General features: G+C 61.0%; 2 protein-coding genes across 2 annotated transcripts; one reads left to right on the forward strand and one right to left on the reverse strand.

Moving 5' to 3' along the window:
• Window positions 1-118: 118 nt before the first annotated feature.
• MIEF2 (mitochondrial elongation factor 2) lies at window positions 119-5,914 on the reverse strand. Its single transcript, XM_082490374.1, has 4 exons — window positions 5,807-5,914; window positions 4,115-4,268; window positions 3,443-3,620; window positions 119-2,571 (listed from the first exon to the last, which is right to left on the reverse strand). Exons 2-4 carry the CDS (start codon window positions 4,259-4,261, stop codon window positions 1,517-1,519), a joined length of 1,380 nt encoding a protein of 459 aa, XP_082346500.1. The 5' UTR covers window positions 4,262-4,268; window positions 5,807-5,914; the 3' UTR covers window positions 119-1,516.
• Window positions 4,942-15,363, forward strand: FLII (FLII actin remodeling protein). The gene is made up of 30 exons (XM_082490372.1): window positions 4,942-5,063; window positions 5,849-5,959; window positions 7,138-7,209; window positions 7,382-7,462; window positions 7,959-8,044; window positions 8,204-8,365; window positions 8,471-8,574; window positions 8,679-8,854; window positions 8,938-9,095; window positions 9,235-9,319; window positions 9,619-9,766; window positions 9,893-10,026; window positions 10,144-10,356; window positions 10,438-10,617; window positions 10,692-10,774; window positions 10,854-10,928; window positions 11,174-11,257; window positions 11,324-11,495; window positions 11,579-11,683; window positions 11,900-12,091; window positions 12,242-12,430; window positions 12,532-12,671; window positions 12,784-13,009; window positions 13,218-13,372; window positions 13,501-13,561; window positions 13,653-13,781; window positions 13,886-13,992; window positions 14,270-14,375; window positions 14,487-14,552; window positions 14,737-15,363. The coding sequence occupies exons 1-30, from the start codon at window positions 5,001-5,003 to the stop codon at window positions 14,869-14,871; spliced, it is 3,798 nt and encodes a 1,265-aa protein (XP_082346498.1). The 5' UTR covers window positions 4,942-5,000; the 3' UTR covers window positions 14,872-15,363.
• Window positions 15,364-15,445: the final 82 nt, after the last annotated feature.

The following is a 15,445-nucleotide window of genomic DNA, read 5'->3' on the forward strand; positions in this document are numbered from 1 at the left end:
CAAGCTCTCTGTGCAGGCCTGGGCAGCGCTGGGCAGTTCCCAGGCATGCCGCCGCAGCTGGAGCATCACTTCAGCCCTTATCACCAAAAACGAGACAAAACGGAGCTGACACACGAGAACCAGTATACACACAGAAGGTTTATTCTCACCACTGACACCTGGGAAGTGGGTTGGAGGAACAAACTAAGTAATCTTCAGACTGGGAGGAAAAGCACAGGGTTTTTTTCCTTCCCATAAACAAGATGATAACTGTAAAGGAAAGTAAACCACAACAGCTGCTCACGTTGAAGTCCACAGGATTTCTCCATCTCCACCAATGTGCAATACCAGCCCTTCCCATTAAATATAAGAATATATTCCTTCGCCCTGGGACTACAGCCAGAACCAGAGCCTACTAGCAGCCACTCAAAGGAAAAAAAAAAAACAAAACAAGATATCCAAACAAAACATTCCTTGATAAAAAGCATAAACCACTTCAGATCTTGGAAGCGCTCTGCTCAGAGCATCATTCCTGTCCTACTTTTCTGCCCTGTACCACGGGGCTTCGGAGGACCTCAAGACAGCAGCAACACACGTGTGAAAAGGTCACTGGACAGACTGGAAGGGGATGCTGTGGTTCACTGCAGAGCACTGAGGACCTGCAGACAGACACTGGCAGCGACCCACTTGCCAGGCAGGGGACACACAGCCCTGCTGCAGCCTCCACCAAGGGACCCATACCAGGAGCCTCCCAGGAGTCAGCAGCTCTCTTCCTGCCACTGCCTTTTTCAGAACATCATCCAGCAAAACAGTGTGGGATGAGGGCCACGAAGCCCCAGCGCCATGCTGGAAGCATGTCCCTTCCTCAGGACAGAACCAATACCGGCAGAACGAACAGGCAGGGCTGAGCTCGTCCCTTTTGGAAGCTGAAAGGGTTTCCAAAGAATAAACCCAAAGCCCTGTTTGCTATGGCTGTACCGTCAAGTGCCCAGATAACCACCCAGGTCATCGCTCAGGCAATATCCTACAAATGGATGAGGCTCCCACCCTGTCCCAAAAGCTGGCTGAGGGCATGGCCCAGTAAGACCAAGTGTCCACTGCACCCCGTGGGGTCTGCAGGACACAGCAGCAGCAAAGATCCACTCCCCTCCAGCTCCAGCTGGTCTCAGAGTGCGAGGGGAGCCCAAGAGCTGTGACAGCTGGCTGGGACAGGCAGTGGACACTGGGAATCAGAGACCAAACATGCTTTACATCGGCTCCCAATGCCCAGTGGATGGGACTCACCTGTAGGTACTCGAGGTGTGGGCTGCACTTGCCCTGGGTTCGGCAGAGCCTCCCAGCCAAAGGCTCCTTACGCCAACACCCACCTCTGCTCAGGCACGTTTTATTCAGGCAGGAAATATTTTTTTCTCATAAAGTGCTTCATAAAGAACTTTGCCTCTTACTGACTAGTCAACTAGAAGCGTCACAACCCTTACAGCAGGGAGCAGCAGATGGGTGAGGAACACCCTATGTTCAGGAGCTCCCAATGCAGCGGTCATTTCTCCTTCAGCAGGACCTCCGGCTCAGATATGGCCCTGTACAGCATGAAGCCCATCTCATCGATTTCATCTTCCAACAGCTCACAGAAAAGGTTGATTTTGTGGTTGAAATAAGAAGGCAGGACCCCTTTCTCCAGGTAGCCTATCAGCTCCTCAAGCACTTGCTGGAACCTATCAGCAAGGCTTTCTTCTGCCCAGTCCAAACTGGTGGCACTGAGGTGAAGGACAACGTGGGTCAAGGGGCTGCCACTCAGTTTGTGCAGGACAGGATGGCTCTTGCAGATGCCATTCAGGATGCGGAGGCAGTGCTGCCGAGCTCCGGAGTCACCGGCATCCAGCTCCTTCACCCTCGAGACCTCTGCCCTGTAAAAGCTCTCAAGCCAGAGGTTTTCCACCAGTCCTTCAGGAGGAGCAGCCAGAAGAACCTTGTCCTCCATTTCCACCATCGGGAAGAGGGTGATGCTCAGCTCAACCTGATCATGTTTAACTTCCAGCTTCAGCTCCTGGGAGGCCACGACCGGGTGGATGATGCTCCCCAGCAGGCTGCCTATGGCAGGCCAGTTGATGGAGGCCACCAGCATCTTGTGGAGGGTCTCGTTGAGCACATTGGAGGAGAGGTACTGGCCCACGATGAACCTGTCCCAGGGGCTACACCCACGAGGGAAATACTCCAGATCAGTCCTTTTGATCATCCAGTACTGAGGGTTCCTCACCACGGTGTCCTCTCCTGGGATGAGGCTCCAGAGCGTGGCATCAAGGACCACCGGCAGCATGAGGTGGATGTGGTCGGCTGTGAGAACCTCAAGGCCATCGAGTAGGGGACCGCTGAGGAAGAGGCTGCCAAAGGGCAGCTCTGGGCACTTGCTCCGTAGGAAGTTCTGCAGTTGGGTGCAGATGCTCCTGGCCAGCTGTGGGGTGATGGACACTTGCACCTCGGGCACGGCCAGCCGGCTGCTGTAGTGGGAGAGGAGCTTCTCCTGCAGCGTGAGGCAGCGAGGAGGGCTGGATTCAACCCGAGAGGTCTCCAGAGGAGCAAAGCAGACCCTGGGCTCTGTGAGAAGAGGATGGAGCAGAGGGAAGGGAGAAGTCACAGCTCTGAGCAGATCATGTGCAACCTACAGCAGCAGCTTCTCCTGCCGCAGTCGAGGGGGAGGCAGAAGCTGGGTGCCCAGCTCTCAGCCCACTGCTCTGGACGCGAAGCTGAGCTTGCCAAGAGGGCCACCACCAAGTCCTCTGATGTTAACAGCACTTCTCAGCTAAGACAGAGTCCAAACTAACCTCAAAACCCAACAGTGCCCAGCCTCACCCCCTGGCTAGGGATGGGTAAACCAGGCTAAGCACCAGCAGTCGGGCAAGGGACTCGCTGCCAGAGGGTCCCTACAGGTCTCGGCCCCACTGAGACTGCTCAGGCAGTTCCACAGCCTGCCCCGACACCTGCCTGATCACTCGAGTCCTGCGAACAAACCCCACTCTGGGTCCTGTATTTCAGGACCTGCCCTGCACCAAGCTGGGCTGTTTTCCCACTTGGAAAAACGTCATATTTGTAGGCAGCCGGACAAGGCAGCCTTTGTCTGCAGCAGCTCCCAAGTGTACCTTCCTCTAGGCAGAGCTGACCCAGAAAACGAGTATAGCCGCCACCACTCCAGAGGAAATAAAGCCCTGACAGCCTCCACCATGCCACAGCGGCCAAGGTGCTCAGGATGTTATCGGAGGTGCCACTACTGCAGGCATTGCCTAAAAAGGGGCCACAGCTTGGGAGCCTCCCAGGAGGGAGGGCACAACTGGATCGGCTTCCCGGACACTGAGCTAAAAATAACATGGAGCTCCCAGACTGTGGGGAGCAGCGGCACAGCCGGCCTGGAGCACACCAAGGTGATCTTCCCAGCCATAGTGGGAGCCGGCACAAACACCACGAGCCTCACCTGGCAGCGGTGGCCGAGCTGGAGAGAGCAGAGGCTCGCTGAGATCTTCTCTTCTCTGCTTCTTAGGGGGTTTTGGTGTCACCTTGATCAAGGCCAAGTCCTGCCAGCTCTCCTCCAGGGTCTTCTGCTCAGCTTTGGGATCGCCTTCGTCGCGAGGGCTGGTGGCTCGGTCTATCAGCTGGAGGGAAGGAAAAGCCACGTAGACAAGTTATTTCTGTGCTGTGTCCTTGTGGTCACACTCTGAACTAAGGGGGACAGCAGTCCCTCTGGTACAGACACAGGGAGACACAGCCGCAGGCAGGGCTTCTACTAGCAAAAATGGACAGTTTAGGGGGGCACAAAGGTACACGTTTTCTGCCTGTGGATTTTAAGTGAAAAACAGTCAGGTGTCCAAATGTGAATAAAGTCTAAGGTGCCTTTCTGGCTGGCATACTGTATCCCGAACACGTGCCATTCTGGGCAAACAGGGTGTGGGGGCTGTACGTGCCCCCGCAGGGTGGGATTGGGCAGCCCCATGCCAGCACCGGCAGCATTTCTGCTGGACTCGAGGGACCAGCTCTGCAGCTCAGGAGCAGCCAACGAGGTTTGCAATTCATCTACCCCCACAGAAACGGCTCTCCTCCATGGCATGACCGGCCACCCTCGTCCTCCGAGCCCCAATGTAGGCCTTACCCGTTTGACGGCCAGTGTGGCGATGGCAAGCACTGCCGCGCCGGTGACTCCCAGCACCAGCCTGGCATTGGCCAACAGCAGGTCGAGGACGCTGCCCAGCCCGCTGTCGTCCTGCTGCTTCCCCCGCTGGCGCCTGAACTCGGCCATGGTCGCCCTGCAGAAGGGGGAGAGGAGCAGCGGGGTGTCACCCTGGACCTGCCTCCCCAGGGGACGCGGAGCCCGCAGGGTGGCAGTTTTGGGGGGAATGGGGGGGTGGTGGGGGTGTGTTTCTGCAGCGCCCACCCCGTCGCTCCCTTCCACCTCCGGGGCAAAGGCTCCCGCCGCTACCGGCACGCCGGGGTGCGGCGGAGGAGCAAAGGTCACCGCGGAGAAGGGTCACCCGCCCGGCCCTGCCGCCACCGCCTCGGAGGGGGATGGGGGTGGGGGACGGGGGAGGGGAACCGGCGGCGCTGGGGGAAGGTGTACCGCGGCCCATGTCACCGGGGGAGGGGGGAACCGGGACGGAGACCCCCACGCTGCCGAGGGGAGGTAGCCCCCGGCTCGGCCCCTTCCGAGCCTCGACGCGCTCAAAGGCAGGAGCGGAGCGGATCCCCCCCACGCAGTCCCCCCTCCTGCCCGCACTCACCCCCACGCGCTGCCGGCGGCCCGCGCACGGCGGCGCACACCCCGCACCCCCCCCCCCCGGCGCTGCCCCAGCCAATGAGGGCGCGGCGCGGTGCGGCCCCGCCCACCCGCTCTCGGAAGCAGAATCCGGCTCCACCCTCCACCGCCCCACCCACCGGCGTAGCGTCACCGCCGGGGCGGGGCCGGGCCGTAAAGGAGGCGTGGCCGGGCGGGGCGCGCGGCTGCCGGGTCCCCCCTCCGCCCTTCCGCCGCCAGCGCAGCCATGGCGGCCACCGGGGTCCTGCCCTTCGTCCGCGGCGTCGACCTCAGCGGAAACGACTTCAAGGTGCGGGGGGGTGAGCGGGGGGCACCGGGGGAGGAGGGGACAGCTCGACCCCAGGCTCCGAGCGAGCCCGGCCCCGGCCCCCGCAGGGCCCTGTCAGGCCCGGCCCGGCCCCCCGGCTCAGCTCGGCCCCCCCGGGCCCGATCCCCTGGCGCTGGGTGATGCCCCCAGACCGGGGGTGCTTGTGCAGGGGCAGCCCTGGCCCCTGACCCCATTGGCACTGTAGAGCCTGGCGATCCCTGACCCCCCAACCTCCGCGGCAGGGCAGCCTCCGCCCCCCGACCCATGGGGCCCCAGAGAGCCAGGTGACGTTGCCCTCCCAGTACCCCCCAGGTCCCAATCCCATGGGACTGGGCGACCAGACACCTCCCCCCACCTCCAATCCCATAGGACTAGGCGATCCCAGCACCCCCTGCCCAGGTTCCCATCCCATAGGAGTGGGCAATCCCAATCTCCCAGTTTCCCATTCCATAGGACTGGGTGATCCTGGCCCCCCTAGCTCCCAGTCCCCTAGGATTGGGTGATCCCAGCGCCATTCCAGTTCCCAATCCCATAGGACTGGGCAATCCCAGTCCCCCTAGCTCCAGTTTCCAATCCCATAGGACTGGCGATCCTGGACCCTAGGTCCCAATCTCATAGGACTGGGTGATCCCAGCCCCCCATCTTCCAATCCCATAGCACTGGGCTATCCCAAGCCTCCCCCTGACCACACAGGGTCAGTCAGACAGAGGTCCCCAGATCCTCACCCCCTGGGGCAGGTGGTTTTCTCATCCTCCTCCTCCTCACAGGGTGGCTACTTCCCGGAGCACGTGAAGGCGATGACCAGCCTGCGCTGGCTGAAGCTGAACCGCACGGGGCTCTGCTACCTGCCCGAGGAACTCGCCGCCCTCCAGAAGCTGGTGAGTGGCACTTTTTGGGAGAGGATGGGGCTCGATGGTTCCTACTGGGGCTGTGGGGTCAGACGGGGCCCTGTGCGGCGGTGCCGAGAGCCCGGTGCCTGCCAGCCTCGTGGCTCATCGGCATATGCTCTGGTGTCTAATAATAGGGCTGAGCTACAACGTGTGGTTGAAATTGGATGCAGGAGCTGTTAGGAGTGGGGTTGAGACAGACTTGTACTCGGTTTCACCTTGTTTTCCTAGAAAACCAGACTAAAACCCATGCTTAGATCCTCTGCCCTTTAATAGAAGGAAAGGGTGAAAGTTAAGTATGGGGACAATTAAGGTTTTGGGGCTTTGTTTTTTTCCTCCTCCCTTGCCATAAGATATATACAGCAGTAGCTGATATCTGCCTGGCTTTGTTTTCTGGGCGGCTCGAGTTTTGTGCACGACCAGTCCCTTGGTGGAGTCCGTGGCTGAGCTTTGCTTTGGCGGTGTCCTGCAGAATGTTGTGGACATCGTCAAAACAGTGTCAGCCAAACGCGACGCTTTAAATGCTGCCAAAAGTCCTCGTCACTGTGCCGCCTGCGCCCTGCTCAGGCGCAGCAAGCGGGGAAGCCCTCCATGCTGCTCGGAGCCACGCTCCTGCCAGTCCTGACAGATGCTCGGGGGCCATGGCTAGACTTAAAACCTGGCATCTCGCCCACAGTCTGCCAATTCCTCACTTTCCTGAGCAGGTAACAGCTAGTCTGGTGATGCCTAGTGGAAAACAAAAACTTCCCCTGGGCCCTCCTCCTACCCTGCTGGTCCCCACATCTGCACGTTTCCAGATCACCTAGTGAGAAGCGTTTCCAAAAACTGGGGTCTGTTTTCTCAGGGGCTGTACAGGACTGCCACAAGCCAGCTTAGTGGCAACCCAGAGCACCTCGAACCCTGCAGCAGGGCTGGAGTGTCTCAGCCAGGTCTGCCCCAAGGAACGAGGGTTGTGGAGGCAGCATGAGGTTGCTGGGGTCCCAGTTTGAGGCTGGGCGCATCCCAGCAGCCTCATGTGGGTCGGGGCTGAGCTCACGTCATGCCTCTGTGAGCCCCCCACTCTCCTGGGATTGAGGAGCCCCAAGTCAGTGCAGGGGCCCGATGGCTGCCCCTACGCAGCCCTGGCTCATCTTTCTGCTCACTGGGGCTTCCCTGGATCTTCTCTGCAGGAACACCTCTCCGTGAGTCACAACAGCCTCACCACGCTCCACGGCGAGCTCTCCAGCCTGCCATGCCTCCGGGTAAGTGTCCCCCTCATGCGTTCCACCTGCATCAGCGCTGGTGTTCCCAGGGACCTCTCGGCCAGCCCCTGGCTCTGGGGGCACACAGGGATCATCCCTGGCCACCCCGGGAGGCTTAGCAGGCGTAGAGCTGGTGAGTGGCTGCAGTCGTGCCTCTCTCTTCTCTTTAAAGGCAATTGTGGCTCGTGCAAACAGCCTGAAGAACTCAGGAGTCCCCGATGATATCTTCCAGCTGGACGACCTCTCGGTGCTGGTACATGCCATGTCCTTGGCTACTGCGAGAGCCAGTTCAGACTCCTGGGTCCTGTTCCTCAGTGGCTTCTTGTGCTCCCTGGGGAGCACAGTGGGGCTGAGGACCATCTGGGGGAAAGGTTCAGGGACTAAATCAGGGCTCAACACTGCCCAGTTCCCTTCAACTTTTGGGTTCCCAAGCCATAACTAGCTTCCCTGCAGCAAGAGCTCTGTGTCTTTTCAGCGCCAGTCCTGACCCCATGCCCACACGCTGGGGAAGCTGGCTGCGGGCAGGATGATCCTATGGCAATGCCTCCTTTAAAGGCTGAGGCCGCGGTGGGGTTCCCTGCACACTTGTCCAGCTTCTGCTGCTGGGCACCAATCTGCAGGACAAGGCCCAGTGTGGCTGCAGGCACAGGTCGTGGCCCCAAAGGTGCCCCTCAGTCCTTAGGTTTGAGTGGTGGTTGTTCAATGTAGTGCAGAGGGCGATGCCTGCTTTGCTCTCTCATTTGCCCCAGGACCTGAGCTACAACCAGCTCACCGAGTGTCCCCGGGAACTGGAGAATGCCAAGAACATGCTGGTCCTCAATCTCGGCCACAACAGGTGGGTCCAGGCCAGGGCAGCCATCTCCCTGCCTCTAGCCATGGCCACAGCCATCCGTCACCCCCCTTCACTCTGGGTCCTGCACTGCGCCCCTCATCGTGGGACAACCAGGGCTGGTGCAGGTCCCAGGCAACCCTGAAGATTGCTGTATCCCCACAGCATCGAGACCATCCCCAACCAGCTCTTCATCAACCTGACGGACCTGCTCTACCTCGACCTGAGCAACAACAAGCTGGAGAGCCTCCCGCCGCAGATGAGACGCCTGGTCCACCTCCAGACCCTCATCCTCAACAACAACCCCCTCCTGCACGCGCAGCTACGGTAAGGCCCCATTTTCCAGGCTGGATTCCATGATGCTGGGGCTGGGCCAGGTGCCTGCTCCAGCCCTGATGCTGTCTCTGCCCCATGGTTCTCCGTGGTCCACAGGCAGCTCCCAGCAATGACGGCCCTGCAGACCCTCCACCTCAGGAACACCCAGCGTACACAGAGCAACCTGCCCACCAGCCTCGAGGGCCTGGTGAACCTGGCAGGTAGGGCTGGGACACCCAGTCCCACTCTGCATGGGGCCCTCCAGGGGCTCTCTCAGCCTTGGCGTGGGTATGGCTGGTGGCATCACTCTGTTGTCTTGCCCCAGATGTGGACCTGTCCTGCAACGACCTCAGTCGTGTCCCCGAGTGTCTCTACACCCTGGGTAGCCTGCGGCGCCTCAACCTCAGCAGCAACCAGATCACGGAGCTGTCCCTCTGCATCGACCAGTGGACCCAGCTGGAGACCCTCAACCTGTCCCGCAACCAGCTCACCTCCTTGCCTGTATGTCCCTGCCTGTACATGGCGTCCTTGCCCCTGCCTCTATGCCATTGGATTCTCCCTCACCCTGTCATCTCCTTCCCCAGTCGGCCATCTGCAAGTTGACCAAGCTGAAGAAGATGTACTTGAACTCTAACAAGCTCGACTTTGATGGGATCCCCTCGGGCATTGGCAAGCTCGCCAACCTTGAGGAGTTCATGGCAGCCAACAACAACCTGGAGCTCATCCCTGAGAGCCTGTGCAGGTAGGGGACAGCCCCCAACTACATCTGCTCCGTCCTCGAGAGAGGACATGGAGGCTGTGTGGTGACATGGGCACCTCTGACTGTCCATGAAGGACATGTCCCTGGCCTGGGCCTTCACCAGTGTGTCCATGTCCCACAGGTGCTCCAAGCTGAGGAAGCTGGTGCTGAACAAGAACCGCCTGGTGACGCTGCCAGAGGCCATCCACTTCCTGACGGACGTGGAGGTGAGAGCCCAACATCCCCTCCGCCTCAGGCTGGGTCCACCACAGCCCCTGTGTGTCCCTGGGATCCCAGGGCTGTAGGGTGGGATGGGCAAGGTGAGGACAAGGGGTCTTGGGGCCAATACATGCAGTCCGGCACACGGTTCAGCCCAGGCAAGTGGTGGATTCAGGGCTCCCTCCACATACCCTCACCTCACCAAAGCCCAAGGTGCTCTAGAGGCCTCCTGTCCCACCCCACATCCTCAGTGTCCCCATGAGCCTGTGCTTCAGAGCAGTGAGGTTTCCCATCCCCTCCTTGGCAGATCCTGGATGTGCGCGAGAACCCCAACCTGGTGATGCCTCCAAAGCCGGTGGATCGGACGTCAGAGTGGTACAACATCGACTTCTCCCTGCAGAATCAGCTCCGCCTGGCTGGAGCCTCCCCAGCCACCGTTGCAGCTGCCGCAGCAGGTAAACATGCAGGGATGTGGGGGACAGTCCCCTGGGAGAGGCTGGGAAACAATCCGTGCCCCATGGTGTACTCCACGCAAGGCATGGGTGTCCTGGCTGCCTCTCACCCTGTCCCCGTGTCCCCAGGGAGTGGCACCAAGGACCCGCTGGCCCGCAAGATGCGTCTCCGGCGGCGCAAGGACTCTGCCCAGGATGACCAGGCCAAGCAGGTGCTGAAGGGGATGTCGGACGTGGCCCAGGAGAAGAACAAGAAGATAGAGGTAGGGTCTGGGGTGGGAGAAGGGCCCTGAGCAGCACCATGGTACCCCTGGCCCGCCCCAGGTGCCACCAGGGACCCAGTTGCCCCCAGCCTAAGTGACCTGTCCCCATCCCTGCAGGAGAGTGGGGAGGCAAAGGCACCAGACCTGAAGACGCGCCGCTGGGACCAGGGCCTGGAGAAGCCGCAGCTGGACTACTCGGAGTTCTTCAGCGAGGACGTGGGGCAGCTGCCCGGCCTCTGCGTCTGGCAGATCGAGAACTTTGTGCCCACGTTGGTGGACGAGGCTTTCCACGGCAAGTTCTACGAGGCTGACTGCTACATCGTGCTCAAGGTACCCGGGGAGGACTGAGGGTCCCCCACATCCCCGACCCAGGGCCGTGGCCACCCCATCTCACACCCCATCCTTCTCCAGACCTTCCTGGATGAGAACGGCTCTCTCAACTGGGAGATCTACTACTGGATCGGGCAGGAGGCCACGCTGGACAAGAAGGCCTGCTCTGCCATCCACGCCGTCAACCTCCGCAACTACCTGGGAGCCGAGTGCCGCAGCATCCGGGAGGAGATGGGGGATGAGAGCGATGAATTCCTCCAGGTGAGGCCAACCCCAGGCCCCCCCATAGCCCCCAGCCCTGCCTCTCCCCCCACTTACCCCCTCCCTGCCCCCAGGTCTTCGACAACGACATCTCCTACATCGAGGGTGGGACAGCCAGCGGTTTCTTCACCGTCGAGGACACGCAATATGTCACCAGGTACTGCTGGGGCCAGGGGCTGGGGGCATGTGTGGGGCAGGCATTGCCCCACGTCCCACTGTGGCTGTCTCTCCTCCAGGCTGTACCGTGTCTATGGGAAGAAGAACGTTAAGCTGGAGCCAGTGGCACTGAAAGGGACATCGCTGGACCCCCGGTGAGCAGGGGGAGTGGCTGGGGGACACAGGGTCCCTGCAGAGGGACCGGTTGCTGGCAGGGTCCACCCAACACATCGTAGCTGCAGCTCTGGGGTGAACCAGAATTGGCTGCACCCCAGCACCTTTCTACAAGGATATGGGTCCAAACCCCACTGCGGTGGCCTGCTCCACAGGGACCCCCAGGGTGAGGAGGACGCTCGGTGCACCCCGCTCTCTTCTGTCTTCTCACCTCTGTATCCACCAGGTTCGTCTTCCTCCTGGACCATGGCCTCAACCTCTTTGTGTGGCGCGGGAGCCAGGCCACGCTGAGCAGCACCACCAAGGCCAGGTAGGGCTGGTTGCAGGGCTGGGGGTGCAGGGGGCCAACCTGCCATCTCACCTGCTGCTGCCACAGGCTCTTTGCTGAGAAGATCAACAAGAACGAGCGGAAGGGGAAGGCGGAGATCACGCTGCTCACCCAGGGCCAGGAGACCCCTGACTTCTGGGAGGCACTGGGGGGGCAACCTGAGGAGATCCGGCCCTGTGTCCCCGATGACTTTCAGCCCCACAAGCCCAAGCTGTACAAGGTGTGGAGCCGTTGCCTGCGGGGCCATTGGTGCTGCCGGGGCCCTGCAGCCCCCCCTCACCCATGTCCTCTTCCTCTCTGCAGGTTGGCCTGGGCCTGGGCTACCTGGAGCTGCCCCAGATCAACTACAAGCTCTCGGTGGAGCACAAGAAGAGGCTGAAGGCTGATCTGATGCCAGAGATGCGCCTGGTAGGATGGGGTGGGGAGGTTCTCCCAGTCTGACCAGTGAGACAGGTTTTGTGCCCCCTCGGCCTCCAGCTGTGCCCTGAGAGAGGCAGGTTTGGCCAGCAGGGCCCAGGTGGGGGATGCTCTGCTCTTCCCAGCTGTCTTTTGGGAGCGGGCAGAGCATTTGCCAGCCAGGAGAAGCCGCGAGTGCCTGACCCCTTTTCCCTGTGGTGCCCTCAGCTGCAGAGCCTGCTGGACACCAAGAGCGTGTACATCCTGGACTGCTGGTCCGACGTCTTCATCTGGATCGGGAGGAAGTCGCCGCGGCTGGTGCGGGCGGCGGCGCTGAAGCTGAGCCAGGAGCTGTGCGGCATGCTGCACCGGCCCAAGCACGCCATGGTCACCAGGAACCTGGAGGGCACCGAGTGCCAGGTAGGGCAGCCCACATGCCTGCGAATGGGCATGGACCCCCCTGGGCAGCAGCACTGGGGAGGGAAACGGGGGCCCAGACCCCTCGGATGGGTTGCTGGTTGCCAGGGAGGGTGCTGTGGTCCAGGGTGCATTATCTTCTCCCCGGTTTAGGTGTTCAAGTCCAAGTTCAAGAACTGGGATGATGTCCTGCGCGTGGATTACACCCGCAACGCTGAGACGGTGCTGCAGGAGGGCGGCCTCGCCGGCAAGGTCCGCAAAGATGCCGAGAAGAAGGATCAGATGAAGGCCGACCTCACAGCGCTCTTCCTGCCCCGCCAGCCTCCCATGCCCCTCAGCGAGGTAGGGCTGGGGACCATCCTGTGTGCCCCCTCACGGCATTGCACCAGGTGGTGATGGAGGGGCTGGGTGGCCGTTGGCTGACGGAGCACATGGGGTCACAGGCAGAGCAGCTGATGGAGGAGTGGAACGAGGACCTGGACGGCATGGAGGGCTTCGTGCTGGAGGGCAAAAAATTCGCTCGCCTGCCTGAGGAGGAGTTTGGCCACTTCCACACCCACGACTGCTACGTCTTCCTCTGCAGGTGACACCCAGCTCGACTCCCCTCCGGGGCTGCTGGACCACCTCATCCCCCCATCTCCCTGCCCAGAGCCCCAACCTCCCCCATCTCTCACATCACCCCCGCCCTTCCTCAGGTACTGGGTGCCAGTGGAGTACGAAGAGGAGGAGGAGAAGAAGAAGAAGGGTGAAGGCAAAGGGGAAGAGGAGGGTGAGGAAGAGGAGGAGGAGAAGCAGCCCGAGGAAGACTTCCAGTGCATCGTCTACTTCTGGCAGGGCCGGGAGGCCTCCAACATGGGCTGGCTCACCTTCACCTTCAGCCTCCAGAAGAAGTTTGAGAGTCTCTTCCCTGGCAAGCTGGAGGTGACTCCGCTCCGCTGCGTGCTCCTGGGGGGTGACACAGGGGTCTCTCAGCTTTGCCTCACTTCTCCCCCATCCCCTCTCTGCCCCCCAGGCTAAAGGCAGGGGATAGCAGCAGAGATGGGGGACTGGCTGGGGGCGGGGTGCAGCTGGAGTTTGGAGTTGGGTTTGGGGTGTCCCCATGGCCCTGCTGACACCCACCCCTGGCCAGGTGGTGCGGATGACCCAGCAGCAGGAGAACCCCAAGTTCCTCTCACACTTCAAGAGGAGGTTTGTCATCCACCGGGGCAAGCGGAAGGACAGGGTCAGCCCACCCCAGCCCAGCCTCTACCACATCCGCACCAACGGTGGGGCCCTCTGCACCAGGTCAGCCCTCTCGCCACGTGCTCTGGGTCAGGCAGCACCCATGGGTGCCAGGCTCCTGGCAGGGTATGTGCCAGTGGGCACAACTGCCTCATCTCTTGCTGACTGTGCCTTGTGGGCTTCTTTTCTAGGTGCATCCAAATCAACACAGATGCTGGTCTGCTCAACTCGGAGTTTTGCTTCATCCTCAAGGTAGTGCTCACAGCTGAGCATCCTCAGGGAGGCTCAGCTACTTAACCCCCTCGCTGCTTGGGCACCCCTGATTCTCCGCGCTCCCCCCCAGGTGCCCTTTGAGAGCACAGACAACCAAGGCATTGTCTACACCTGGGTGGGCCGGGCAGCTGACCCTGATGAGGCCAAGTTGGCCGAGGACATCATGAACCACATGTTTGATGACTCCTACAGCAAGCAGGTGAGTAGATGGGGGCACAGTAGGGCTCAGTGCTTGCTTACCTGGGTAGCAGCTACCACCAGAGCAGGGGACGGTCACGCTGAGCCCTGTCCCTGGCTTCACAGGTGATCAACGAGGGAGAAGAGCCTGAAAACTTCTTCTGGGTGGGCATCGGGAGCCAGAAGCCCTATGATGAAGACGCTGACTACATGAAGCACTCCCGGCTCTTCAGGTAGGTCCTGACCCAGGCAGGGCTGCTTGAGTCTGCACTGGTCTCCTTCCTCATCCTGGGTGCTCTGGGCCATGCTGGCCTCTACCAGGGGCTCAGACCTCCCAGTCTAGCCAGGGCACAGCTCCCCACGATGAGCAAAGCCTTTCTCCCAACTCTCTGTCCATCCCTGGGCATCAGCTAGCTGAAACAGCTGTTCCATCATGTCCCGTCCTTCTGCATGAGCTGAGTCCTGAACAAACTCATGTCTAATGCAGTCTTCTTCTTGATGTCCCCACAGGTGCTCCAACGAGAAGGGCTATTTTTCCGTGTCAGAAAAGTGCTCTGATTTCTGCCAGGATGATCTGGCTGACGATGACATCATGCTGCTGGATAACGGGCGGGAGGTGAGCTGGGGGCATGAGGCTGTCCTGTGTTGGGGTCCAGGGGCTGTACGGCAGGGGCTGGATTTGCCAGCGGCTCCATCGGCTGAGCCCGGCTGCACGTCCTTCCCACAGGTCTACATGTGGGTGGGCACTCAGACCAGCCAGGTGGAGATCAAGCTGAGCCTGAAGGCATGCCAGGTAGGGCCTTCCTCCTGCTTTCTGCTGGAGGGGGAGGATTTGGGCATCTTCATCTCCCCTTGGGGCCCTGATCCTGCCCTGTGCATGGTGGTGCGGAGCTCCCAGCTGCGCCCCCCGGGCTGGGCAGTGCTAGTCCTGGAGGTGGGCGAGAGCCGAGGACCTTCACGGCTGTGCTCTGCCCCAGGTTTATATCCAGCACATGCGCTCCAAGGACCCCACGCATCCCCGCAAGCTCCGGCTGGTGCGGAAAGGCAACGAGCCCTGGCCCTTCACCCGCTGCTTCCATGCTTGGAGCGTCTTCCGCAAGCCGCCTGCCTAAGGGCCAGGGGCACCCAGTGCTCTGGCCATGGCCCCCATGGCACAGCCGGATCCCCCGGCACCCTGCGCTGCCACACATGCCTGCTCCCGGCCACGCTCGACTTGGAGCCGCTTGTCCTGAGCTGTGGCCAGGGGGAAGCACTGGGGCTGACCCTCCTTCCCCCCTTTCTCCCAGCACAGGACCTAGCTCGGCCCCTTCCCCTCTTGGGGGGAGGTATATGGGGCAGCATGGGCCCCTGTTACCCCCTGCCTGGGGATGCTGCTGCCCCAAGGCAGTGCCGAGCTTCCCCTGAAACTGGGGGACAGGAGTGTTTCCCAGTTTGGGTGAGAGAATGCTTTGCTAAAGAGCCCCAGTGGAGGGTGGTGGTGAAGGGGGGGACAAGGGGCTCTCAACCCTGGGCCTTACACCCGGCCCTGCTGTCCGGGGGATACGGACACCCCCCCAGCAGGGACCAGCCCATTGGTATCATATCAATAAAGGCTGCACTTCTCACCCCGAGGCTGTGCCAGGCTTTGTCTGCGCCCATCTCACTCCCCACCAGGGTGAACCTCCCCCCAGTCCTGCCCCTCTGTGG

This window comes from Vanellus vanellus, assembly GCF_965231255.1.
Source record: "Vanellus vanellus genome assembly, chromosome: 14".
NCBI classification, from domain to species: Eukaryota; Metazoa; Chordata; class Aves; order Charadriiformes; family Charadriidae; genus Vanellus; species Vanellus vanellus.